The sequence below is a fragment of the Chlorocebus sabaeus genome, chromosome 20 (assembly GCF_047675955.1).
Source record: "Chlorocebus sabaeus isolate Y175 chromosome 20, mChlSab1.0.hap1, whole genome shotgun sequence".
NCBI lineage: Eukaryota > Metazoa > Chordata > Mammalia > Primates > Cercopithecidae > Chlorocebus > Chlorocebus sabaeus.
In genome coordinates this window covers 130,985,409-131,012,262 of record NC_132923.1, presented here as the reverse complement: position 1 = coordinate 131,012,262, position 26,854 = coordinate 130,985,409, and the positions used below count along the sequence as shown (strand labels likewise).

Sequence of the window (26,854 nt, the reverse complement as noted above, 5' to 3'; positions counted from 1 at the left end):
CTTTCCTCGTGACCCAAAATCAGCCTTGCTTAATCCAGAAACCGTCTCTCCAGCTCTCCCAGAACCCAGACTAGGAACAGACATCAGGACAAAGGCGACTCCCGCCTCTCACCCCGGAGCTGGTTTGCGGAGAAAGTCCTCAAGAAACAGTGCTGGGCAGGGGGCGGAAGACTCTTCAGCGGAGCTTCGGTGAAACACAGAGCTCCTGATCAGCACCATGGAGAGTGCCATCGTCTGCAGACAGGCAGCGCGCAGGAGAGTGGGTGTTCGTGTCGCCTGATGCTGCTGCTTGGGGGCCACTGGGAAATGAACCCCAAGGCCTCTCAGCCAGGTGCGGATTGCAGGGCAGAAGCGGCCCGAGGAGGCACTGGGAAGGAAACGGAATGCTGTGGTCTGCATGCCTGGGTCCCCCCAGGATTTCTGTGCTGAGACCTCATCTCCGGGGTGGTGGTAGAAGTGGGAGCCTTCGGAGGTGAACAGGTCACAAAGGCTCTGCCCTCGTGAATGGGATGAGTGCCCTCATAAAAGAGGTCCCAGGCCAGAAGTGGTGGCTCAGGCCTATAATCCCAGCACTTGGGAGGCCGAGGCAGACAGCTCACTTGAGCTCAGGAGTTCAAGACCAGCCTGGGTAACATGGTGAAACTCCGTTTTGTAAATTTTGTATCTAAAAAAATACAAAAATTAGCCAGGCGTGGTGGTACATGCCTGTGGTCCCAGCTACTCAGGAGGCTGAGGCAGGAGGATTGCTTGAGCCCAGGAGGTAGAGGCTGCAGTGACTTATGATTGCACCACTGCACTCCAGCCTGGGCAACAGAGCAAGACTGTCTCTAAAGAAAAATAACAGTTAAAAAATAAAGAGGCCCCAGAGAGTGCCTTGCCTGTTCTACCCATGAGAACATGGCGAGAAGCCACCAGCTGTGAGCCCTCCCCTGACACCGAGTCTGCTGGCACCTTGGTTTTTGACTTCCCAGCTTCCAAACTGTGAGCGATAAATGTATGTTGTTTATAAATTACCCAGTCTAAGATATTCTGTCACAGCAGCCCAACAGACTAAGACATTGAATGAAACAACAGCCACAGAAGATGGAAGGATTTGTTCCAGCAACAGTCCTTTGACAAATATCAATTGAGCATCTCTCAGGGTCCAGGTCCTGGGTGCTCGGCCAGCAGCACTTTTGAGATTGCTGAGAGTTGCAGAGCTGCATGGAGTTCTGATTCACCAACCTTGCCCAAAGGCTCAGCCTCTGCTTTAATTACTCAATGTGCTTGGGAAGGAATTGGTGTGTCTGGGAAACAGCCAAGCTCAATGACGGGGGCCCCAGACTCGCCCATCAAGCCTGCCTGGCGCTGCTTCCAGCCACGCACTGCATGTCAGCGGCTTGGAGGAGCTTCTGTCACTGTCACTTGTGTGAAGGAGCCCTGGCTGAGGGTGGTCTGAGCGCCGCCTCTGCAGCCCCAGAGATGGAGCCCACTAGCAACGGTGGCCTGCAGGTCATGAGACTCGCTGGAAGGTCCCTCCCGGGCATGGCTATCCAGGCCCCTGGCTCGCCTGCTCTAGTTGTAAGTTAAAAGGAAACAGAAAGACCACAGCAGACCCTGTCAGTTCCCTTTCCAAACCTCCGTGGCACACTCTTTCGGTCCAGGACAGCATCCCACCGGGAAAGCCTCCCCTCACCATCCAGGGTTCTCCAGCCTGCACGAAGGCCAGCAGCATCCAGGGAGCAGGAGGGCAGAGGACACCTCCAGGAGCAGCCAGTTAGAGTGAGCTGGAGGATGAGACCCAGCCTCCTCATCCTCAGGGGCCCACTGCGGTATCCACACTGCCCGGAGCTCCCAGGGATGAGACAGAGCCACTGCCAAGAGCAGAAGCAGCCTGAAGACATGCCCTCCATGCACTCCCTTCCCTCCACCCCTGGTCCCTACTTATGCTTCTGACCCGTCTTCCAAATAATCTGCTTCTGGGCAGATTTACTCCTTCAAATGCTGAATTCCCGAGCCTTTCCTTTAACTTGGGCAAAGAAAAGACACTTCCCTCATTTGCATAGATTCCATAGTTTTCCTAACAGGGCAAACTTGCTTCCAGGAAACTTCTAGAAGAGGCTGAGCTGCAGACACACAGGAATGGATCCAAGGAGAACTAGGGAGACTGAAACACACTGAGACAAGTGTGATGTCAACACCCACACACACCCACACACACATATGTACACTTATGCATTCTCACACACTGACACACACACCCACACCCGCACATAAATGCACACTCACGCATTCTCACACACTGATACACAAACACAAATGTACACTCACACATTCTCACACACTGACACGCACTCACACACACACACACAGAGGCATTCACATGGCAAGGGCTGACTGACCCTGAGGACAATCACGCATGCTCACTTTCTTCACTATTAAAAAAAAAAATCATTCTTTAAAAATAATCTCATTTCTTCCTTTTAAAAACAAAGTTGATCTAAAATAACTGATCCCCAGGCTAACTGGTGTGACGCTCACTGACAGATGACCAACTAACTGAATTAATCAGCCAGGGTAGAGGCAAGCCTAAATATTTGTTTAAATTGTTGACCCGAACTAATCCCTCCTTGGCATGTCCGAGTAAGCAGGGACATGCTCAGAGAGAAGGGTGTGCGGTGGCGACCCCCGCGGGTCATGCTGCCGTCGCCAACAGTTGATAACGAGGCGGGGGTACGGGTACAGTGCTGTCGACTTCATGGCTCTCTGGGATCATCCTCATTTCTGTGTCTGTGGATGGCCTCGCCGCAGGGTATGAGCACCCAGGAGAGAAGTGAGCTCTGTCCCCAGCCCCGCCACAGAAGCCCAGGCTGCACAGGTCCCACCCTTTCCCGTGCATTTACTTCCAAGCCTCCCTCTTCCCAAGGCCCCCAGGTCTCTGGGCCACGGGAGGCAGGAAGCCCAGGGCCCGGAGCCAGTCATGGGCTCTGGAATCCAGCTGTGGGTATCGGGTCCTGTGCTGACCTGCACCAATGCCACACACCCCTCCAGAAGCCAAAAGCACTAGCATTTTGCTTCAGTGTCAGAGCCATGTACTGACTGGGGGATGACGAAAAGATAAAAACAAACGCTTAGTTTAGCAAGAACAAACATGTAAGAATCCATATTTCTAAAATTACACATGAGCACGATGTGGCCAGCAGGAGATGACTGACGCTCCATGGCTGGCTTGAATGAGTCTCCCTGAGGGACGACCTTGTCACAGAAGTAGAGCTGGCCCGGCCAGGAGCTAGGCCCTGCAGGGTTGGACTCTACCTGGCCTCAGCACCTCGGGATGACAGCAGCAGCTTCCTGGGGCGCAGCGACCCCAGGCCATCCCCACGGTTACTGGCATTCCAGAGAGGTACTCAGCTAGTTATTTTTTTTATCTCCATAAAAAAAAATCTGATAACCTCAGAAGAGAAACATTCTAATTGTGAAAACAATTATTCCACATCTAATCAGGAGAACTGCAGGAGTCCCCCCATCCCACCAAGGTTACTAGAAGATTCTGAGATAGAACTGAGACAGTAATTTTGAATGACCACTGGTCCTGGCCCCCTTCCACCCTACAGGGAACTTCTGCGGGCTTCCTTCCTAGGGAGACAGTGAACATTTCTGCTCGGCTTAGAGGATCAGACTGGAAGCCTCTGCAGGGGCCCCCAATTTCAGGTCTCCTGGCCAATGTCAAATGGCTCGAGCTGTTCACTAGTTGAAGTTGCTAAAAGTCCAGTTTTTGCTGTGGGAAGGGCACAGAGCCCCTGCCACTCCCAAAGGGCAGTGGAACCTTCAGGAAGGCCTCAGCCTGGCCAGGGAGAAGCACATTCATGCATGCATGCATGCATCCATTCACTGCACACCTAGTAAGTGCTGATACGGTTTGGATCTACGTCCCCGCCTAACTCTTGTGTCAAATTGTAATCCCCAGTGTTGAAGGAGGGACCTGGTAGGAGGTGATGGCATCATGGGGCGGATTTCCCCCTTGTTGTTCTGGTGACAGTGAGTTCTCAGGAGATCTGGCTGTTTCAAAGTGTGTAGCACCTCTCCCTTCACCCTCTTTCTCCTGCTCCAGCCAGTAAGGCGTGCCAGTGGCTTCCCCATCATCTTCCACCATGATTGTAAGTTTCCTGAGGCCTTCCAGCCATGCATCCTGTACAGCCTGTAGAACCATGAGGCAATTAAACCTCTTTTCTTTATAAATGACCAGTCTCCGGTAGTTCTTTATAGCAATGTGACAACAAACTAATACAAGTACCTACTTAATAAACGGGTTGACCCATTTATTGCCACTAGATTAAAATATTAAATCACTAACAGAGCAAAGTTTGGTATATTGTAAATCCTTAATAAATGTGAACTCTTATTATTTGTTTAGACCCTAGTATTGTTCAGATTCAGTGGTGACAAAGATCATGTCCTCTTGAATCTGATATTCTAACGGTGAAGACAGATAGTGAGCAGGTAAACAAATCAATGTGAATTGAGTTTAGAGCAATAGAAGGCAGCGTGAGCTACCTGAGGCTGGGGCAGCAGTAGCTCTTGCTGTGTCATTACTCCAAACCCCAGCGGCTCACAACACTGAGCCATTCATTTAGCTCATGGCTCTGTGGGTTGGCATCTGGGCTGGCCTCAGCAGGGCAGTTCTTTTGGCCCAAGACAGGATGTGGCAATGGAGACACGATGTGGCAATGGTGGCTGGGCCCCTCATGCATCTACAATCTGCAGGGGCTGATATGGGCTGAGGGGACGGCCGGGTCACCTGGGACTCCAACCACATGGTCTCTCATCCCCTGGAAGGTTCTTGTGGGCTTATCCCCATGGTGGCCTCGGGGTCCTGACAGCTCAAGGACAGAGCAGCAGGCAGAGTGAGCCGAGCCCAGGCAGGGCACCATGCCACCCCTGCCACATCCTAGTCATCAAAGACAGCTAGCCCAAGGGGTAACACAGACCCCACCCTGATGGCAGATGCCGTAAAACACCACAGCCACATTCAGGACTTATTCCGGGAAACGTCTCCCTTTAGCCAGGTGCCCGACAGGCTCTCTAAGAGGCACCACCACAGAAGGAAGAGCCAGTCATGCAGGCGATTCCAGGTAGAGTGCAGAGAAGACCCTCGCTCTGGCTAGGAGTGGCCTGCATGGGCTGGTGGGGGAGGCTGGTGGCAGCTGAGGCTGGCTGATGGGAAGGGATTCGTGGGCTGTCAGGCAGCAGAGGACTCCAGGCAGGGGAGCAGCTGATCTGGCAACATTCAGTTCTTCCAGGAATATTCTTGGAGAGCCCCCGGCAGGGAACAAAGACAAACTCCATGGGGTGCAGGTGGACAGACATGAAGGAGCTGAGAGGTGCTGTGGAGAACAGTGGTCCCGGGGAGGGTGATTTGGGGGGTGGGATGCAGGGAAGGCCACTCAGATGGAAGGGCATTCTGAGCTCCTTCCCCACTGAGGATGGGAGTGAGCCACGTGACTACCTGGGGGAAGAACATTCTAGGCAGAGGGAAAGGCACGTGTAAATGCCCCGAGGTGCAGCCTGCTGGACACACTTGACGAGTAAGGAAACACGAGGCCAGAGCCACAGACCAAGGGAGGAGTCAGCAGAGGGGAGGTGGCTGGGGCCTGGGGCCATCCCACGGACTCCAGCAGAATGACATGGGAGCCACTGGAGGTCCTGCCAGGACTGGTGTGTTCACAGGGTGCTGTGGCTGCCATGGGCTGGGGGCATGGCAGGAGACAGTCAGGAGCCATGGCAAAACCTCCAAAGACAGTAGCAGGTGCAGACCACCAGGAGGCTGATCACCGAGGTGCATTTTTGCTGAGCATGGTGTGCAAATCCCCAGCAGGATCAAGGATGGCCCAGATGAGCCCACATGGCCAGCTCTCCAGCCTGTCCAGCAACCAGGAGCATCTTGCTGAAACTGTACTCGTCTAGGCTGCACAAGTGCCCAGCTCTGAGTGGAGATGTCTTCCCTCAAAATCTCACCCTTTTGCAGGCCCTAAGCCTTGAGAGTCTGGGGAAGGCTACGGATCCTCCCTCCATGAAAATTCCTCTGCACACAGAATTCTGCACGATTTCATGGGTTTCAGAGACTCCTGAGGGAGAGGGGAAAGGATGGGAGAGCCCCCTGTATTAGTCCATTTTCACGCTACTGATAAAGGCATACCCAAGACTGGGCAATTTACAAAAGGAAGAGATTTAATGGATTTACGGTTCCACATGGCTGGGGAGGCCTCACAATTATGATGGAAGGCAAAGAGGAGCAAGTCACGTCTTACATGGATGGCAGCAGGCAAAGAAAGAGCGAGCTTGTGCAGGGAAACTCCCATTTTTAAACCATGAGATTTCGTGAGACTCATTCCCTATCGTGAGAACAGTGCAGGACAGACTCACCCCCATAATTCAATCACCTCCCACCAGGTTCCTCCCATGACAGGTGGGAATCGTGGGAGTTACAATTCAAGATGAGATTTGGGTGGGGACACAGCCAGACCATATCACCCCTTTTCCCCACAGAGGACAGCACAGGGGAGTCTGGTGCTTCCTCAGGGCCTGTGTGCACAGGGCCCCACATCACTGAGCTCCTGACACGGCCAGCCATGCCAGCAAGCCGCGGGTGGAAGGCACCCCTCCCATGGCGACACTGCCAGTCAGATGGCATCGAGCAGGAGGAGCAGCAGATGATCGGGGACAGTCCTGCAGCGCACCACATGGGACCTGCTGCACCCAGTTCTTACCTGGTCAGCTCAATGCACCTTCATGGAGGAGACCGAGGCACAGAGAAGCTTCAGAAGCAGGAAGCATCCCAGTCCTGCGCCCTGAGCATGGTGTGAATGGTGAGAAAGGGTGGGAAGGAGCCAGGGGAGGACGGGCCTGCAGGCCCAGAGAGGAACCTTGCCTGCATCCTATCCTCTGAAAGGTTTACGCAAAGGAGGCGACAGGATCAGGTCTGTGTTTCCTGACAGTCACAGCAGCTGCCGTGAGCGCTGGACCAGAGGGCGGCGTGAGGGCAAGCGAAGCCCAGAGTGGCCCAGGAAGGTAGTGTGGACAGCACTGACCCCGGTACCAGGGCCCCACATGGCCTTGGAGACCCCACTCCTTCCCTCAAGCTCTCCAGAACCTGGGTCCATGTGAGTCACACACGCAGGGGCTGTTGACTTCTTTCCCTTAAATGTTGGTACAGCCCCCACCTAGAGGTTCTGCCTCCAGGAGAAACCCACATTGGTGCATGGCTATTTCAAGGTTGAATTCTTGTGATAAAGTTTGAGAACCTGGAGTCCCTACTCAATTCAGGATGGCCGACCAGCCAGGATGACGCGGCTCCTTTGTGGCCGAGGACAGCCACCCAAGGGGCTTCTCTACATGCACAGCAGGTCACTCTGTTGATGGGGTCCCTCCTTAGACTTACACCAGCCCTTCTCTCCCCAGGACTAGGGACATTGATTTGCTACTTACGGGACTATTTAGGACCTCCGGGGAGGTCCCACGACTCCTATGTTCGCTTCCTGAGGCTGCCGTAAACAACTGCTGCAAACTTGGCGACTCAAAGCAACAGGAAGTTATTATCCCACAGCCTGGGAGCCAGACGGCTGAGATCAAGGGCAGGGCGGGTTCCCCTCTGGAGGCTCAGAGGGAGAATCTGTCCCAGGGTCTCCAGCTTCGGTGGCTCTGGCAATCCCTGGCTTGTGGCTCTCTCCAGCCTCTGCCTCTGTCACCACGGGACCATCCCTATGTGTCCCTTTCTGTCTCACAAGGACACTCTCCCTGGGCTTAGGGTCACCCCAATCAACACGACTTCATCTCACGCCCTCGTTTCATTACATCCGCAAAGACCGACCCTCTTCCCAAACAGCCAGATTCTGAGGTGCTGAGTGTACGTGAGTTCTTCAGGGACGGTATTCAACCCCTGAAGTTGGGGTGACTGTTCCTCAGTCATCCATCCTCCATCCGGCAGGGGTCTTCCCAGGCCCCCCTAGGAGAGGTGAGGGGCAGCGTTGAAACCCAGGGGCCTGGCGCGAGGTGGATCTGCCCGACCTGCAGAGAAGCTCCCGGGCCCTGCACAGCCTCCTGTGGACCCGCTCAGGCGTGGCTTTGGCTTGGGTCAGAAGAGCCAGTGGGGCCCATCATCACCAGCAGAGTGCGGCAGGTGGAGTGCCAGCACCCTCCAGGCAGAAAGGGTTTACATTCTTCATTTCCCGTCTGTAGGGCGGTGTCTGCACAGGGCCAGGGAGACCCCACTGTGCTCGGGCCGTGCGAGACAGACACCCACCTGAGTACCTCCCGTGGGCAGGTCACCGGCTGCTCCTGAGCCCTCTGTCTCTTTCTCTGTCAAGGCCTCAGCGCACCTCCCGGTAAGTGCTACCCAAGGTTGCTACGGGTGAGAGCAGCAGCGCCTCCGTCCACAGGGGAAAAGCGGCCATCAGGGAAGCAATAATGGCTCTTTCCCCACCCTCTTAGAACCTGAGGCAAGAATTTTTAAAAGTGCCTTATTTCTAAATAGACAAACATAGCATTAAATCATTATCAGACATGAGAAATGCAAAGCAGCTCGTCTGGCTTGCATTTGACTCCATTTAGTGAAAAGTAGCTTTCAACAGGGGCAGGAGGAGGGAGGAGCGGGCGGGAGAAACGAAATCACAGCTGAGAAATGCCCGTGATGGGAATGATAACAGGCCCTTTGAAAGGCACGCGGCTTTGCACGGAGAGAGCAGCGGCTCAGCGTGGCGCCCTCGTCGGGGGGTCCCAGGCACCCCTGTCCCCGTGGGCAAGTGCCGCAGGGCCCAGCTTCCTCGCGGGCACCCCGGCTCTGCCGAGACGGACCTACGACTGGCAAGAGGGGAGTCGGGAGTGAGTAAACACGCCACCCACACCTCGGGTTCTGGCACAGGACATTGTGGGCTCATAAAGGAAGGGACAAGGCCGGTGTTTTGCAACCCAGAGCATGCAGCAGGCTCGACCTGGGGTTTGTGCCCAGCAGAAGAGACCCCTCCCTGAGATGCCTCTTCTACTGGAAGGCCAGGGGACACCCAGAATCACAACCAGTTGCAGGCCAGCAGCGGAAGGCATGGAGTCCTGACGGGCTGGCCCAAGCGGAAGGAGCCCTCTGGGGTGGACAGCTGTGGAGGTTTCCCAGGCCTCAACCCAGCCTCAGGGAGCCAGCAAGAGGCACACGCGCCACGAGCACTGAGGGTGGGGGCTGCGGGGTGGAGGCCAGGCAGCCACGGCATTGCCGCCCCCCACGAGGACAGGGCTCCATGCTGACGGAGGGCCGGGATCAGGGCTGGGGGACTCATGGGACACAGCACCTGTCCACTCCAGTCCACCAGCTCCTCCCCTGGCCCACATGACCCCCTGCCCTGGCACAGCCCTGCAGGCCCCTCTCCAGCCTCTCCTGCCCCGCTGCCTCTTTGCAGGGCCCCTGCCACTCCGTCCTCTCCCCGCTGCCCCTTTGCAGGGCCCCTGCCACTCCGTCCTCTCCCCGCTGCCTCCTATGTGGAGAGGCCCGACCTCCTCTGAACTAAAGCCCCTCTTCATCCCCTCACCCTGCTCCCCTCAGACCCTCAGTGCCGCCTGGCAGACCACAACAGGTCCCCGTGTGATCATCTGGGCCCCCGAGAAAGCCAGGTCCTGGGGCGGGCAGCATCCGTCTCCGCCGACCGGGGCAGCGCTCTGTCCACACCCGGGTTGAATGAGGGCGCGAGGAGCGTGTGGCAAATGGAGCCTCGCTGGCTGATGGCGTCTCTCTCGCCAAAGGCCAGGCCGCTTTCTCGTCGTGGGCTCGAGGGATGTCCCTGTGTCCTCCAGCCCACAGGCCAGCCTGGTCCTGCTCAGGAGGGCACACGCTGCCTGCCTGCTCCTTGAGGCTGGGGGGCACCTCCTGCATCTGGCGCTGTGGTTTCCTCCTGTGCTGTGGGGGAGACAACGCAGATGCGAGAGCAGGCTGGGGTGGGGGCCGCGTTACCGAAGCACCTCCAACAGGTGGGAGCCCTGGAGGCTTGGTCAGCTCTCTGCTGTTGCCTTGTGGAGCATCATAGCAGCTGAAAGGCCTTTCTGAGTCCTTGCTTTACAGACCAGACACGGGCAGGGAGCACCACAGGTCCCTCTGCTGTGCAAGGACCGAATGGACTTGGGGGATCCGCCTCTCTAGGAAAAGCAGCTGCTCTCTGGTCTTCCCGGGGGAAAACCCATGTGACGAAGAGCAGGCCCCTCAGAGCAGGCAGCGTCTCTCTGCAGGGGTGGGGGAGGCAGCCAGTTCTCGGGCCACCTAGAAATGGAGGGGGCGGAGGTGAAAGTGCCCCACGCACCTCCCCAAGACCTCTGATGAGGCCTGCAGAACCCCTGCACCATTAGGAGGCACCCAGGGCTGCGTGAGCGCCTTCTCAGAGCTCTGCCCGTCCAGCAGGATGTTCCCGTCTAGGGTTCACCAGCCCCTCAGGTGCGGGAGCTGAGGCGAAGTCCGGGGCATCCTCAGCTTGGCCACAGTGGAGAGATGAAGGCAGCTGGGAAAGCAGAGGCGGTGGCGCCCTCCCCGACAGACTCAAAATCCCAACCTCCTTCTGCAGCTTCGCAGCAGACGCAGGAGGTGAGCGATGTGGCCCGCGCCGAAAACGGCAGACAAGAAGGGGTTGCTACCTTTAGGGAGGGGCCACCTTTATCCCACGCGCGCCCACATCTGTGGGGTGTGGAGACCTTTTAGGAACACAGAAGGACCCATTTCCTTAACCATGATCTTGAGAAGTCACCTGCCGTGGTCACCCACGGCATCGACTGTCCCCACAGAGGTCACCCTTCACTCCCACCCTACTGTCTGCCACGGATGTGGCCGTGGGACCAATGGCTCTAAGCATATCCCTTCCTGAGGCATGTGGGGTCCCGCAATCAGAGCGCTGGGGCGGCTTCTGTAGCAGGAGGGGGCACCCGGCCCAGGCCCTCCTCGCACTGACCTGCAGCCCGCAGCCCGCAGTCCACCGCTCGGTGTGGCCCACCCTCCACTCCTCCGCCCCTTGCACCTCCACCCAACTGCTGCCGTCTCAGAGCCGGGGTCTCGGCCCCCACCCGGGGCAGGCTTGAGCAGCCTTCCATGAGGACAGAGGGCGTGGGCTGCCTGACCGGCCCCCCGAATGTCTCCTCAAGGAGAAACCGGGCTTGTGTTGTAGATAGGAAGCCTCTGACACTGCGCCAGCAGACAACACTCAAGAAAACTGCCAAGGGATGACATGGAAAAGTTTAGTATTTTGTTCAACAATTTAAAAAATAGATATAATACCAGCATAAAATATTGCATAGCAAATAATAGATTGTTTGTACAAAATCCAGTAAGAAAAACATAATTTTATCATTTAGGATGATTCACAAAATACATTTTGAGCAACAGAGATAATGAGGATCCCACGTGTGCAGACGGCAGCACCAGAACCAGAGCCACGCCACAGAGTTCACACTCACAGAACCCAGGCCTGCTGGGTGTCAGCAGCAGCTAAGCCGGACGCAGGTACTACAAAATGACCAGCGCGCGCTCTCTGCTTCCTCAGCCAAGTGGTGGGCCCTGAGGTCAACGGCTGCGGAGAGGCGGGGAGGACAGCCTGTAGGGCAGGAGGGGCAGACAGGCCCCAGCCAGGCGCCCCAGGAAGGATGTCACCCTCAAGCCCTCACTGGTAGATGACCTTCACGCAGAATGCCTCTTCGTTCTTGTCCTCATGGTCATTGATGTAGATCAGGATCTCCTCCTCCCCCACTCTCTGACTGGGCGCAAACTGCAGGCCGATGGTGTGGGTCTCTCCACCTGCAACCTGGAAATAAGCATCCAAATCCCAGCGTCCACCCCCGGGCCGTCCCACACTCTCACCAGCAACCTCTCTGCACAGTCATGTGTATTTCCAAGGGGAGCTGACAAGGCGGGGGAGCCCCGCAGGGTGCATCCAAGGTCTGCCTTTGACTTCAGTGCCCGGGACAAGGACGGGAACCGGTGCTCGGCCAGGGTGACGTGTTACTCAGACTCGGAGCCACACTCATGTTCAAGACTGAGCTGTCTAACATTACCATGAAAAGCCCTGGGCACATCACCCTTTCCCACGCTCAGGAGAAATTTAGCTAAATCTCCAGCTACTAAAGAGACAACGGGCCCACCCAAGTATGGGATGGCACCTGTCACCGCCCTGGGGTTTTTGGAAGACTGCTGGTGATTCGAGGAACTCACTCCTAAATGCAGCCTAACTGCCCTCCATTCAGGTCCCCAGGGCTCCCCCCGGGAGTCGCACGCACAGCCCCACCACACCTGGAAGGAGTCCTCCCTGAACCGCAGCAGCTCCGGGTGGTCGCTGTGCAGGTGGAACGTCCTCCGGGAGGGGTAGGGGTTGGTGTAGGTGATCCTCTTGTTGACACCCTTCCCTTCGCCCACAGCCAACGTGATCTCAAAGGCCTGTGGAGGGAGGGGACAGGGAGACACTGTGGTCACTCGCGGGTACAGCCACTGGCCCTTCCTCCAAGTATTCCCTGAGTCTACTGTGCACCGTGCACGGCCCCAGACACTGGAGACCCCCACAGAGATAAGAGAGATGCTCTCTGGAGCTTCCATCCAGGAGACAGACAGCACAGGAGCAAACACTCGCACACCCAGCCCTGCTGGGTCAGAACCCTGTATCCAGGTGGCCCGAGTCGCAGGGCCAAGGTGGGGGTCCTGCAGTGCCCTGGTATTGAGCCCCCATCCCCTCAGCCTGTGCCTGCCACACATACAGACCTTGGAGATGAGCGGCTGGCGGCAGGAGAGGCACACGAGCCAGGAGGCCACCAGCTGGTGGCAATCCACGTCCACTAGGTTGAGGTGGACGAAGCGGCTGCCAGCCCTGAGGGGCCTCACACCGACATGCAGGTCCTGCACCCCACAAGGCGGCAACACGAAGACACCTTTGGGGTCCGTCTTCAAGAGCAAGAGAGGCGGGTCAGGGCAGAACCTCTCACGGTGTGCAAGCAAGGGGTTCCCAGCCAATCAGCCAGGGGAGCCCAAGGTCATGGGTGGTTTAGGGGCAGTCAAATCTGAGGCCACAACCAACCCTGACATCACTGTGGCCGCGGCTCGGGTCTGCACCTGGCAAGTCCCTCCTCCCACAAGGTGACTATTCGCTAAGCGCTGCCTCCACAAAGAGAGAACTGAAGCCATCCTGGGGCTTAAAACCCTGGCCAGCTGGTGGCACCAGGGGCTGCCCTCCCACCCCATCTAACTGTGGCTTCACTAACACCAGGGCTCCTGTCACCGTTTACCTAGCAGGAATTCTGAACACTGGCCTTTGGGGTTGGTGTGTACGTCACTCGCCCCACAATGGCACATCTAATGAAAGGCGACTGCCAGGAAGCCTCTGGTAACAGTCTGAGCACTGGAGGTGCTGGAAAAGCTGCCGTCAGGGCCACCCACTGTGCTCCAGCTGAATCCCCACTGCCCGTCTCCAGGCTGGGGTTGGAGAGAGGCTCAGAACAGCCCCCAGAGAGGCCGTACCTTCAGCTCCTGGGGGTGCGAAGTGAAAGCTCTCACTTTCCTCACTGTCTGCGTCCCCCGAAGGACGAGGGACAGGCGGGTCAGCTGGCCTGCAACGCAGGAGACATCCACGCGCTGCAGGGAGTGGAGGTAGACCTGCCACGTCTGTGTGGGTGTCGCCAGCCAGCGATCCCTGCAGTGGGACAGGAGCCATCTGCACTTGTCCCGGAAGACTCAGCACCAGCCCGCAAGAGGCCAACAAGGGCTGCCAGGAGTGTGGGCAGACAGGCGGCCACGCAGGGAAAGCCCCAGAGGACCAGGCCCCAGGAGGCAGAGCTGGGGCCTGGTGGCTCCGCCCCTAGCTGCCCCCCTCCCACCCACAGCAGAGGCTCTCAGGGCACAGCAGGGCTGACCGATGGCCCCACTTGTCTGCACCCAGGATGCCACCTGGCACGAGGGTGCTTAGGAACCACATGTCAAACAAATGACAAGGCACGCTTTAGCCAAACACACATCCTGGACAAGTGTCCACCCCCAACAGGGTTCTGAGGCAAAGCCAAGGGCAGCGCCACTCAGGAGACAGGGTGGGGCTGGAGGTCATGCTGGCCTGAGCAAGGAAGCCCCTGTTAGCATTTCAGGGCCAAGAGCCTGCTGCTTCATAGTAAAATGGGGCTGGGTGAGGCATCTTCATGGGCTCACGAGGAAGCCACTCTGAGACGTGGTCACGTGGCCCCTCACCCTCTGGTGGGCACTCAGTGCACGTAAGCCCCTGACCTGTCCTGAGAAGCACTGCGGGAAATCTCCCAGCTCACAGCAGTTTGAAAGGATTCTCACAGGACTTGGGGATCCGAATTAGGAGGGGAGGGGAAAGGGACTGGGTCATTTAGCCTGGAGGAGAGAGGGACGGGGAATTCCACCACAGTCCTCCCTCTCCGCAGGAGGGACCACAGCTTCATTCATGCTGTTCAGCCTAGCGACTCAGCAAGAAGAAGGTAACAGGGGCCTCTGGGTGGCCCTTGGCACTATCTGGAGACAGAGGCTGACTCATGTCCTTCCTTGATGGGCACAGGCTGTGTCCCAAGTCACTCAGGCTGCACGTGCCCCTTCAGGATGCCTTCCCCAGGCCCCTGCTGGCCCTGGAACTCGCAGCAGAATCCCGCCTCACAAAGTGAAGGCCCAACAGCTCCCCCAAGTTTAGGAAGGGGCCAAGCCCACTTTTAATCCACCAGTAGCCCCAGGCCTGCCTCCTCCTCTCCTCTGCCACTGCCCCGGGTCCCCGAAGCCTGTGCACTTACGAGTAAATGATGACAAAGAAGTCTTTGATCTCTGGGCTCGGACCACTGGCTACCTTCAGAAACACGTCCCGCGGCTCCCCCGGGCCCTGCCAACCAGATGTGCAGCAAATCAGGGCACACAGCCCACTGCCCAGCTCTGCCAACCCCAGCCTGCCCCTAAATCTGTGTGACTAGTGCACGCAGACAGTGAGGGCCAGCCCCTCCCAGAACGAATCTATTCATGTTCTATACCAGTCAGAATTCACCATTCTGTTCACTGTCAAAGACAAAATCATTAGCTTCCTGATTTTACAAGGATCTCAATAATTAGATTCTACAGGAGATTTTATCCAGTTTCCTAACTGGTCATAACACAATTATTGCCTTATCCTTTACACAATGGTAATTAATAAGTGCCTTAATTACCATTCACTTTATTCACTTTGCTTCATGCCTTTTTAAAATTTAAATTCGGATGATCAAGGAGCTGATCTGCTAGTAGAAAAAATAAAAACACTCTCATAAAGCTCTCATAAAGATGTCAAAATAGCCCTTTAGTACCTTGGAAAAGGCACTAAACCACTTAGCGGAAAACCTAAAACGAAGAGGCTCCCAGGAGACCCCACAGGGAAGAGGATGGGGGCGCAAACTTGCTGGGAAGGATCTGCCTGGGCCGGGGCCACAACACAACCTACCACATTCTGGGTCTCACAGATGACATTCGGGTCGCTGCAGCGAACGTGGACTGGGGGGTCCTCACCAAGCATTCCCACCGGAGCACCTGGAGCAGGGGAAATGTCACGAAGAGTCCTCTCCACATTTCCAGCCTGCGTGGAGATGGCCCCACGTGTTACATACTATAGGACAGGACAGGCTCATCACAGGTGCTCAGCAAGACACCTGCTGGGGAACCGGACGCCGCCACCTTTCCCAGGACAGAATCCGAGCACCGTGTTCCCTGCTTGGACACCACCCGTCCAGCCCACTGCTGCTTTGCTGCAGCCACCTCCGCAGGGAATAATCGAGGCGCCACAAAAAGGAAAGCACAGCTCCCTGGAGCAGGGAAGCCTGCACTCTGCTCTAAGGGGCGCCAACCAGAAACACGCGGGCCATCAGGTGAGGAGGCAGGTGTTCCTCCAGGCACACCTGGACCTGGGCCACGGAGCTGGGATTTTTTAGAAGGGCGGACTCACCCAGCAAATGCACACCTAGTCATCTCAGAGGTGGCAAGAGGGACACCGTCTCAAACCATAAAGGGAGAGAGAATTCCCCAGGCCCCATGTGGTGCTCTAACAGCACCAGGGCATGAAGCCATGAGGCCATCTGTCACCCTCAGGAGGTGCCTACTTCCAACAGGTGAGCCTGCAACATGTGGGCCGCAGGATCAGTGCAGGACCTGCCTGGAAGCGTGTGCCAGGGCGGCAGGCGGATGGCCTTCTTCAGAAAGGAGAGCTCCGGGTGATAGAAGCGGAAGACCTGGTCCACCACGTGGGGCTGCAGCTCCACGGTCAGGCAGAGCACGGCGATGGGCTTGCCACCACTCGCTCGGAACAAGACCTGTGAGGAGGCCATGCTGAGCGTTGGGATGGGCACGAGACTCGTGAGCAGCTTCTCGTCCCTCCTTAGACAGCACAGGTATCTCCACTGTCGCCACGACCCACTCACTCTCCACTGCCATGATGGGGGAAGGTCGGGCATCGTCAAAGGCAGGGACTGAGTCTGCAGCAGCAGGTCCCCACCCAGAGGGGACCGCTAAGCAAGGTCTGGGCCGGCACCCAGCACAGGGCACCCAAGCAGCCACATTGCCATTATTTCTCTCCAGTATGGCACACTTCTTAAATGCCAGTGGAGAAGGTCTACAGTTCTAAGTCAAAACTACTCCCGCCATGATTCCACCTCCCAACACCCTGCGTGCAGGTGAGCAAGTCAGGCCAGGAGGTCCTGGGGTGGGTGGTGGTGGGGCCAAGTTGGTGGCCAAACATGTCAGCACAAGCTCTTTTGATTTCAGATGTCAAAAAGAGGCTGTGCCTAAACCAAAGCGGTTAGAAATAGAAACTTCTCTGGTTTCAAAAGAGCTACTCATTAAAAACCATATTGTCTAAAGAAGTATTAATTTGGACAACTGATAAAAAGGCTGTATTTGTTTCAAGATACACACACACACAGAGACATGCACTCACACACATGCACACACACATGCATGCACCCACACATGCACACATGCACCCACACATGCACATATATGCATGCACATATGCACACACACGTGCCCACACACATCCAACCACATATGCACCCACACGTACGCACCCACACGTGCCCACATGCACACACGCATGCTTGCACCCACACATGCACATACATGCATGCACCCACACACATGCACACATGCACACACATATAAGTACACACACATCCACCCACACATGCATGCACCCACATATGTAGACACACATGCACACACATGGATGTATCCACACACACGCACGCATACACCACCCACACATGCACACACTTCACACTTGCACACATCAAGAAGGAGACAGTGGGGCAGGTCAGGAATGAAAAGATCCTTCCAAATACATCTTGCTTTATAGTTTGATTTTTGACTTAAATGTTTTTAATTTTGAAAACTAAAATAAATAGAAGTGTCAATGTATTACAAATAAACAAATCCAACCTTCTATAAAGTTGGTGCTGTAACTACCCAGAGAAGAATTCTTTAAGTAAATTTAAATCACAGGATACAAAGGACCTAAGGACAAATGCACCTTCAGACATCTTACACTGACAGATAGTGTCTATCCCCGGTTGGTACTGATGTTTTGAAATATACACATACACAAAGATGGCCAGTGTGGCCAGTGGTATTGTAGCCAAAGGGATTTGGCCAGTGTGGTCAGCAGACTGGTTACATACAGAGGAAATTAGGCAAATAACTAAATACAGTGAACCAAATGGGAGCCAGGTTTCTCACGAGCAAAAATGGGAATTACAAACATGGAAAAAAGACAGCAGGAAGAAACCTGTGATGTTGAACTGGTGTTGGAAGAACTGCTGCAAATTCATGGTCTTCAGCACACTAGAAATAGTAGTCCATGCACATACACACACATACATATGCACACACACATAGCTATACATCGTATATGCATGATATGCACATATGTATCTGTATATACAGGCATACACCTCTTAGGTCTCTCTGCTGACAGGGACTAGCAGCAGTGACATCCCAGTAGCACTGAGTACATCTAGCACTCAAATCTTGGTTTCTAAATGTCATTCTCCAACCAAAAGAACCTTAGTTAAATGGCTAACATTCCTGAAATGCAAGCTGAGCCTGGGGCATCTTGCTGTGCTGGGCAGTAAGGAAAGACTCAAAGGAGGACAGGGGTGAATCAACAGGACACAGGAGCTGGCCTGAAGGGGCTGCCCTCCTTAGTCAGGGACAACATGGATATGAGCAACAAAATAAATAGTAACAAAATGAATAAAATAGAAATTCATTGTTCATAAGGCTATAAGAAGTAAATACGTGAATGGGGTGAAGGCACAGCTCTACCTTACTTAAAATACCAGTAATCGACAGAGAAGGAATGATGGAATTGGAAAATCCATGGCAGGCAAGCATCCCATTAACTACCAACTCGGGGCGGTCATCAGTGTACACTGAGACCTAGTGCGTAAAAGTCTGATGAAGAAGAGGGTATTTGAACGGCCTCAGTATTTCCCAACAAGATACTTACTCATGACTTTCTGATTACTAGACACAAATATTTCTTCTTTTTTTTTTTTTTTTTTTTTTTTTTTTGAGACGGAGTCTCGCTCTGTTGCCCGGGCTGGAGCGCAGTGGCCAGATCTCAGCTCACTGCAAGCTCCGCCTCCCAGGTTTATGCCATTCTCCTGCCTCAGCCTCCCAAGTAGCTGGGACTACAGGCACCCGCCACCTCACCCGGCTAGTTGTTTTTGTATTTTTTAGTAGAGACGGGTTTCACCTTGTTAGCCAGGATGGTCTCGATCTCTTGACCTCGTGATCCACCCGTCTCGGCCTCCCAAAGTGCTAGGATTACAGGCTTGAGCCACCACGCCCGGCCACAAATATTTCTTAGTTGATATTACAGGAAAAAAGCATGGCAGATGCCATCTTAACTGAATGGAAACAGTAACATCGCCAGTAACAGGACAAAGCAACATGGTGTCCCTCACAGTATGATGTTCGGAGAGGACACAGCAAATGTCTGTGGAGTCCCCGTCCCAAGTGCATCACCCGGGTCTAACCGAACCGAACCCGGGTCTAACCGAATCTGGGTCTAACCGAAACCAACACCAGACCAGCCCCACTGGGCATACCCTGCAGGATAACAGCCTATGCCCTTCAGAACAGCCACAGTCACAGCCACGCCAGAGAGACTCCATGGGCAGCAGGCTGCTGGGGGCCACTGGGTGGGCCGTCTATCAAGTACTGGGACATTTGCGAATGTGAACGGGGCCTGTGATGACAGAAGAGGAGTGTCTAATTTTCATGGCTCTGACTTGCCTGTAGAGGACAGTGGCCTTATTTTCAAGACAACCCAGCTCAAAGTGTCATGGAGTAAAGGGCATTACCTGATAATTTATTCTCAAATTGTTCAAGAAAAATGCATAAACAGAGAACAGTGAGGCAACCATGGCAAAGGTTGGTGATTGGGAAGGCTGGGAAAACCCCATGTGGGGACTCCGCACTCTTCCTGTAACTTTTCCCTAAGTTCTACATTATTTCAAAATAACTACTTTTTATAACAACGAAAAAAAAGGCACAGGAGTTAACCTGAAAAGGATGGCAGTGGCCAGAGAGAGGGCAGTTCCAGCGTCTAAGAGTGAAGCCTCCATGGGATGAGAAATACAAATATAAAGCCCAGGTGTCCATCACAAGACGCCACAAACACGGACTGTCTCTGGAGGGTGCTAGGACACAGTTCACTTATTCGAAAAATGATAAATAAAGGGAATGATTCTAACATTCACCCTCACTTTCAAGTACAAAGCATATTTTAGGGTAACCAAACCACTGGTGGGGAAAGTCCTTGTTTGTAGGAAAATCACAGGAAGAATGACAAGACTGCAATTTCACCTTGGATGGAACACGTGTCGGCCAGGAGCCTCAGCTGGATGCGAATGAGGGAGAAGCGGGTGACAGCAACAGGCCGTCAGCACCTGAGCAACAGCCAGCGTGGCCTCTGTGGGTGGCCTTTGTGGACGACGTGGCCTGCCCACTGAGCAACTCCAGAGGCGGCGCACTCCAGGCCAGCGGGTCCCAACCCAAACACACCAGCTGTAGAAAGGCCCGTGCTTAGAGCCCCAGCAGACGATGCCGAGATCCACCTTGACAGGGGCAGTGATGACAGCACGCAGTCACGATAAAAAGAAAAGTCCTCATTGGTCCAAGATGCACACTGCAGTAATTATGGGTAAACTAACACAATGCCTAGGATTTCCCTTCAAACTCCAAACTCATGTGAAGAGACCATATTTTTGACATAAAAATTAAGGTGAAAACACCTGAAATCTTTATCTGAACTTCCCTTATCTGACTAGTGCACAGCCTCCTGAAAATGCAGCTGCCATTAACCCACTATGTGAAAGTGAAAGCATCCTGCAAATTCCAGGAAGGTCACAGACTGCCCATGCCTACAGCACAAAGAGACAACAGAACATCCCTGCCTTCCCATGGAGGCCCTGGCCCTCGCCCCTTCATGCTACATTGGCACACAAACCTCGACCTCTGGGCATTCGGCAAGCTACTCACTTCCCAATGCTGTCACGAGCTTGCGACGGTAAGGCCCATCTTTCCTCCCATCCCTCTGTCTACCGTCATCCACCTGCAGGCCTTGCCATTCAGACCTAAGCTAGCAGAGGAAAACCTTCCTCCCAACAGTTCTGGCAACAGGATGTGATGGCTGGGACTTCCCACACATGTAAGGAAAAGGTATTAACCTAGAGCACTCAATAAAGAACAGAAGTATTCCTTAGATCAAGGCAAAGCTGTGGCTGCATTTAAATAAAATAAAGCAAGTTTTCACTGGTGATGGGGCCTGGTGGACACACAGGGCCAGGCTGCAACCACAGAGAGACCCGGGCCACGGGGACCCCACAGCCTCAGGCCGGGACTGTGCTGAACTCTGAATTCTGTCCTCCAGGCAAGGTGTAGGAAAGACCAAAGCTTTTTCATTTTGTTTTTCGCTTCCCAACTACTACAAAAGGCATGTTTCTACCGAATAAAGAAAAACCTTCAGAAACTGCCATAAAGCAGCAACGTCTCAAGCTCCTCCTGCGAATGTCTCAGCCAGCTGCTGAGAAGCAGGTGCCTTACCACACGGCCTTCGCTTAGCAAGGGATGTAACCAAGGTCTAAGTCTTATTTCCAGGAAGAACCACACCACACACTCACACGCCAGGGAATGCTGTGTGTGAGGCTCACAAAGTGGCCACGGGCTGTGGCAGCCACCATAGGAACTGCGGCTTCACACCCGGAGAGCCCTGGCTGTGAGAAGGCGGCCACCGAGGAGGCATTTCCCACCAGACACAAAGCAGACTGTGCCGGCGCCCAGACGGAGCTGCCCTGCCCAGCGAAGACATGGAGAAGGCCATTCCCAGGCCCACACCACCCCTGCCCTGACCTGGCACCAGCCCTCCCCTCCAGGAGGGGAGAGGAGGACATAAGGGTTAGGCCCTGGGAATACCTGGGAAGCCCCGAGATCAGTCTGTCCTCTGTTGCCCCTTTACCTTGGCGTGTTTAGCGGGCACTGTGCTGGACTTCCAAGGTGACACGGTGTCTGTGCCCTTCTCGTTGCTCAACCCAGAAGAGGCCTGCAGGAACCAATCAGCACAAGCAGGTCAGGGAGCGACACCACTAGGTGACCAGCACCTGTGCTTAGAGACACCACTGCCACCCAGCTGGGAGCCACCAGCCTCCTTTCACACTGACTCTCCGGGCAGCAACCATCACCAACCGGCCTCACTGTGCCAGAGAAGGCTGAGGCTGCCAGGAGCAAAGGAACAGCAGATCCCAGGTGGAAACCCAGCTTTGCCTGAAGCCAAAGGCCTGAGGTCCCACCTGCTGTCCTCACAGCCCGTCCCAAGAGCCAGCATGGAACCCTGTGAGTGAGCCTCTAGGGACATCTCAAGTCCACCTTAAGCAATGACCATCACCCTAGAGAGCTGACCCCAAAAGGTCAAAAGCTGAAACACACACTCCATGCCCCTATGCCTGCCTCACACACCCAGGCATGACACACCCCCTGCAGGCACGCCTCACACACCACCCCCTGCACACACACCTCACACAGACCTCCACACGCACCACTCCTACACGCGTGCCTCACATACACCCCGCATACATGCCTCCTGTACACACGCCTCACATATCCCCCCCTGCACACATACCTCTTGCAAATACACCTGCTGCACGCATGCTCCACGCACACATGCCAGCAAAGCTGCATCTTGCATAGAGCAGCCAGTGCTGCAGTCGGAAGCGACCAACCAACATTAACTGGAAAGAAGATGCTAGAAAATGTCAATCCATTAGATTCACTGGGCTTTAAGAAGCCCTAACAACCAACCCAGTAAAGAAAATTAGGAGGAGATGGTCCAGCCCGACACCCATCAGGCTGGAAAAGAGAAGGGGCAGGTTGCCACTCGCAGTGCACATGCCAGGGCTCTTGTTGAGCACAAAGGGGAGTGGATGGCAGCCCGAAGGCTAGTCCGTCTGCCACAGGCACGGGAGGGACACTGGTGGAGACTGGAAGCATTCTCAGTTTCCCACTGTCGTCAGCCAAATGCAACTTCCTTGTGTGCCTGACACCCGCACCTGCACCATGGCCAGCTGCCCAGCAGAGAAGCTCTGGAACTTGAACGGGATGTGGGCGGTCTCGTGGGGGCGCAGGTAGAGCTGGGGGGCCAGGCTGCCGCGCAGGTGGAACATGTCCTCCTCCACCGGCGTGTGCAGGCCAGCAGCACCCTTGAAGTCCCTCCACTCCTGACTGTCCACGATGACGCTGGGGAAGGCAGTGTGGAGGCGTCAGGGCAGTTCTTCCCAGGAAGGCCCACGGGAGGCTGTGTCCCACCCACCGAGAGCAGTGCTCAGAGGAGTGGGAGAGAGGAGCCGAATCGCCTCGGCTCTCGGGCAGAATTCAAGCCAGCTCAGCAGGGGAGCCGGCTGCACCCGACACAGATCTGGGCTGGGGCAGGATGGGCGTTGCTGAGACCTCACCTGAGCTCAGGGTTGTCGATCTCCACGGTCACCGTGTGCTGTGTGTTGTGGGGGTTCTTAAGCACAAACTCAAAGAACTCGGCGACCCCCAGTGTGGCGTGGAGCGTGTGCTCCGTGGTGATGGCCAGGCTCAGCAGGCTGGCGATGCTCTCGGCCTTCGTGCGCTCCCGGTAGGCGGCGATGACCTGTAGGTCCCGCAAGTGCTGTGTGCGGACGCACTGCTGGGCCTGAAGACAAGACGATATGGGCGGACAGGGTCCCAGGCACACTCTCCTCCACGAGGGGCTATTGCTGGCCGCCCACCACTCGCGATCTCAGAACAGGACATTTTCTCCACCAGCATCGCCACCGCCACCCCCTTCCTTGACCATGTGGTCTGGGTGGAACTGGCCGGCCCGGCCCAGGCGTGGCTCTCAGGCAATGCTGGACAGAGATCTGCTGGCTGTGTCCCCGACACGGAGGTCCACACAGCACCCTTGCCTGCTCCTGAGAGACTCTTCACAGCCGCAAGCCTGGCCCCCCGCCCAGTGGAGAATTAAAAACTGGTTTCAAACAAGAGAAAAGAATGGCCTCAAAACTATGGTGACAGGCCTCACCAGCCAGGTCCCCAACACAATGTCAGGAGCCCTGTCTGGGCCTAGAGTCCACAGGAGAGGACATGCCCTCGGCCTGCAGTCTCGGTCACACCGGGTCAGAGGCCGGGCAAGCAGCATGCTGCTTCAGCAAGGCTCAGCCACCCCCTTGCTCTGAAGCCCCAGGGACTCGAGGGGCTTGACCAGCGCACATGGGTTCTACAGGTTGGAGACTGGCTTGTTTTTCTTGTGGGCCTTACAAGAAAAAGTGAGGCCATCTAGAGGCTGCCTTGCAAGATCTCAGGCCTGGAAGGCCCATGCCGGGGAGTCGGCCAGCCTAAGTTACTCCAAGAAGCCGCTGCGGCCGGGCGCTGGGAACCTTCTGTCTAACAGAGGAGGCCGAGGCGTCAGAGAGATGGACTGACTTGAATGCTTTCAGGACTTAACTCTAAAGGTGAGGACAAAATTTGATTTCTGACTCAAATGACTTTGGACATTCACTTTCCAACATCCAAAGCTTTGGCTTTTCCTTTGCCAGGGGGATTGGAGCTGAGCCTTTCACACTTGGGGCTTCCATCAGAATTTATCATCAGAGCTTTTCAGGAGTTGAACCTCTGACAGGCTGTGCTGGACAATGGGGCCAGACATGAGTAAGGATGAGAAACAGGGCTAGGGCTGAGAGTGGCTCCTCACTTCCAAGCTCATGCTGACAGAGCTAAGGTTATCCAGGCTGGGGGCCTCCAGAGGCCACAGCTTCAAGCCCTGCCAGCTGGGAAGGAGGGAGGAAGGGAGAGAGGGAGGTGGGGTGGGTGTTCTGAGGCCTGGGAGGAGGCTCCAGCCATGCCCTGGCCCTACCCCTGGCCTCCCTCTAGTCCCTCCCTCCTCCCTGACCACTGAGCCCACCAGTCCTGCAGGCTCAGGCCAGGCCTCCCCACCCCGTGTCCTCTCACCATGCCTGTTCCTCACCCCATCAGACTGAACTGAGCCTAGGTAGGGACCGAGGCATCTGCATCCACCTTTGAGCACCAAGGCCTCACTGGCGGGGAGGCTGAGTGATGGCCCTGCTGAGTTTACTGTCAGGAGAAGGGACACCTCTGTTCAGACCCCGGCCTGCCTGCATGCAAAGGGGAATCTCAGGAGACCTTTCTCGAGGCCCCTGTGGTTCCCGACTTCTATGCACCCAGGAGGTACAACCATTCTCACCTCCCATTTCTTAGTTGCAAAATATTAACAGTTCTATTTAGATTTTCAGCCAAAAAGGGGAATTTTTCTAGCCAGAATGATTACACTAACAACACTGATATGTCAGCTGTTCACAGCTCTGCTCCCCAGACCTGGGAGAGCCTCAGACTCACAGGCAAAGCTTTCTTCAAACCCAGGCTCCGGCGGTCCTGCCCAAACCAATCAGTGTCAGAATCTCCAGGGCTGACGCCCAAGAAATGGCTTTTAGTAAAAGCTCTCCAGATAATTCTCACTTAAAGATTTCCCCCGCTGGCTGAAAAAGTCCGATTTCTTATATTCTGTCCCTAGGACTTGGGAGGAAGGTAAGAGAGAATCACGTGGGAGGCAGGGAGAGATGTGTACAGTGACTCAGTCTGCGTGGAGACCCCGGGACAGTGACAGCTGAACAAACCCTCACCAACACGCTCGTCCCGCGCCGGCCCAACTCTCCCCCGGCCTCCTGCAGGCGCACAGACTTCATCCGCTCCAGTTTACGCCTGCGGGTGGCATCCGACTCACGGCCGACGTCCCGGGGCCCCGTGCCCTGCCGGGCATGGGTCAGCAGCATGGCGGCCAGCTCACTGTCCACGTCCGCCAGCTTCTGCGCTTGCACCACATGTTTTCCTGAGAAAGGGTCAGAGGGGGAGTCGGGTGGACGTGCAGTGTCTGCCTTCCAGGAGCAGACGTGGGGGCAGGCCTCCCAGGACCACCTGTGCAGGGAGGGAGCTCAAGAGCGTGGCTCATGCTTTCTGCAGCTCCAATCTGCAGAGTTCTGAGATCCAGATAAAGATAACTTTATACCCTGGTTTCCACAGCATTCCCTCCTTTCCTCAGCCTCCAAATTAAAAGCAATTCTGACTCCGGTCCTTAGATCCAACACTATCAACATACCACCAGGGAGTTTTCTAGGGGAAGGAAGCCATGTTCTAGAAGCCCACGCTCTCGGGATCTTAAAGGGCCCACTAATGCTTTCACCCAGGGCTGCCAGCCTCAGTCCCTCAGATCAGGAATGGGGGTGAGGGGTTGTCCCCTTGGCAGGAGGCCTTCAGCTAGTAGGTGGTGAGGGATGAAGCTCAGAGCAGGCCTGGCCCCCAAGTTCCTGCTCTCAACTCTGCCCCGGCTGCCCCTGGACTGCCTGGCCCCCAGGACAGCCCGTCTCCTTTGGGGTAGCCTACTCAAACCAGGGATATACAATGACTCATTTAGCAAACCAACAGAAGCTGAACAGGGTCAAGCACTGGCAGGCAAAGGCTCAGCCACTACTGGATGGGCCAGGCCCTTCCTTCTGACACAGAGCAGGAGCTCAGGGTGTCGGGTGGGACTGTGCTAGGTGACCATGTGGCCATGCCACAGGCTGACACATGAGACTCCCAGACAATCGCTCAGTCTGGCACAGGCAGGGCAGCTGAGGGGTGCCCCAGCTTAGGGCCTGGGTCCTTCCTCACTCTCTGGCACCAGTAGAAACTTCCCACAGGAAACCAACGCCAGCCTGAGCTCTCCCCGCCTGGTTCCACTTGTATGGGGCATTGGCACCCCCTGCAGAAGCCTCCACACGGTGGGCAGCAATGTGACCCCCGACTCCTCACAAGGAAACAGGTGCCACTGTCAGGTCCCTCACCACCATCCAATTTTAAAGGTGGTGAACTGATTTGCAGATGCCCCAAGTGGCTCTCGGGCACAGGCTCAGTCTGAGCTACCTGCAGCCACAGCCGTGAGTGAGGGACCTGGGGCCTGGTCAGGTGGGGCTCAAGTCTTCACATTGCATCACCCCAACAAATACCTCTCATGGTCCCAGTGAAACAAGAAATGAAGTTTCAGAGTGACCATGAGACTGCACTTGGGGTGAGGCATGAAGCACTGAGAACCTTCTTAAAACTTCGTGCAACTTGCTAATTGCAGAACCTTGCTCCATGGGTGAGACATGTGCTTTTAAGGGACACCTCCTATGCCAGTTCTGAGCAAAACAGGGTCTGGAGGATCACTGACCTCAGGGCCTCTAATTGTCTCAGCAAGTCCTGGGTTCCTGCTCCCTGACAGCTGAGCCCTTGACCTGCTGC

General features: G+C 55.4%; 1 protein-coding gene across 13 annotated transcripts in view; it reads right to left on the bottom strand.

Annotated features, from left to right (window-relative positions):
- Window positions 1-5,836: 5,836 nt before the first annotated feature.
- NPHP4 (nephrocystin 4) overlaps window positions 5,837-26,854 on the bottom strand; it is a 142,522-nt gene continuing 121,504 nt past the window's right edge. For 9 of the 13 annotated variants that reach the window (XM_073007896.1, XM_037985124.2, XM_073007898.1 and 6 more), the window contains 11 exons: window positions 25,216-25,421; window positions 23,005-23,231; window positions 22,603-22,789; window positions 21,516-21,599; window positions 16,099-16,308; window positions 15,447-15,578; window positions 14,773-14,858; window positions 13,499-13,670; window positions 12,746-12,925; window positions 12,284-12,427; window positions 5,837-11,798 (listed from right to left, as the gene is read on the bottom strand). In XM_073007896.1, coding sequence (XP_072863997.1) covers window positions 11,658-11,798; window positions 12,284-12,427; window positions 12,746-12,925; window positions 13,499-13,670; window positions 14,773-14,858; window positions 15,447-15,578; window positions 16,099-16,308; window positions 21,516-21,599; window positions 22,603-22,789; window positions 23,005-23,231; window positions 25,216-25,421 — 1,769 coding nt within the window. In that variant the 3' untranslated portion in view covers window positions 5,837-11,657. Of the gene's footprint in view, window positions 11,799-12,283; window positions 12,428-12,745; window positions 12,926-13,498; window positions 13,671-14,772; window positions 14,859-15,446; window positions 15,579-16,098; window positions 16,309-21,515; window positions 21,600-22,175; window positions 22,285-22,602; window positions 22,790-23,004; window positions 23,232-25,215; window positions 25,422-26,854 lie in introns of those variants that run through there. The other 4 variants (XM_007980817.3, XM_073007899.1, XR_012089799.1 and 1 more) reach the window with 3 other exon arrangements.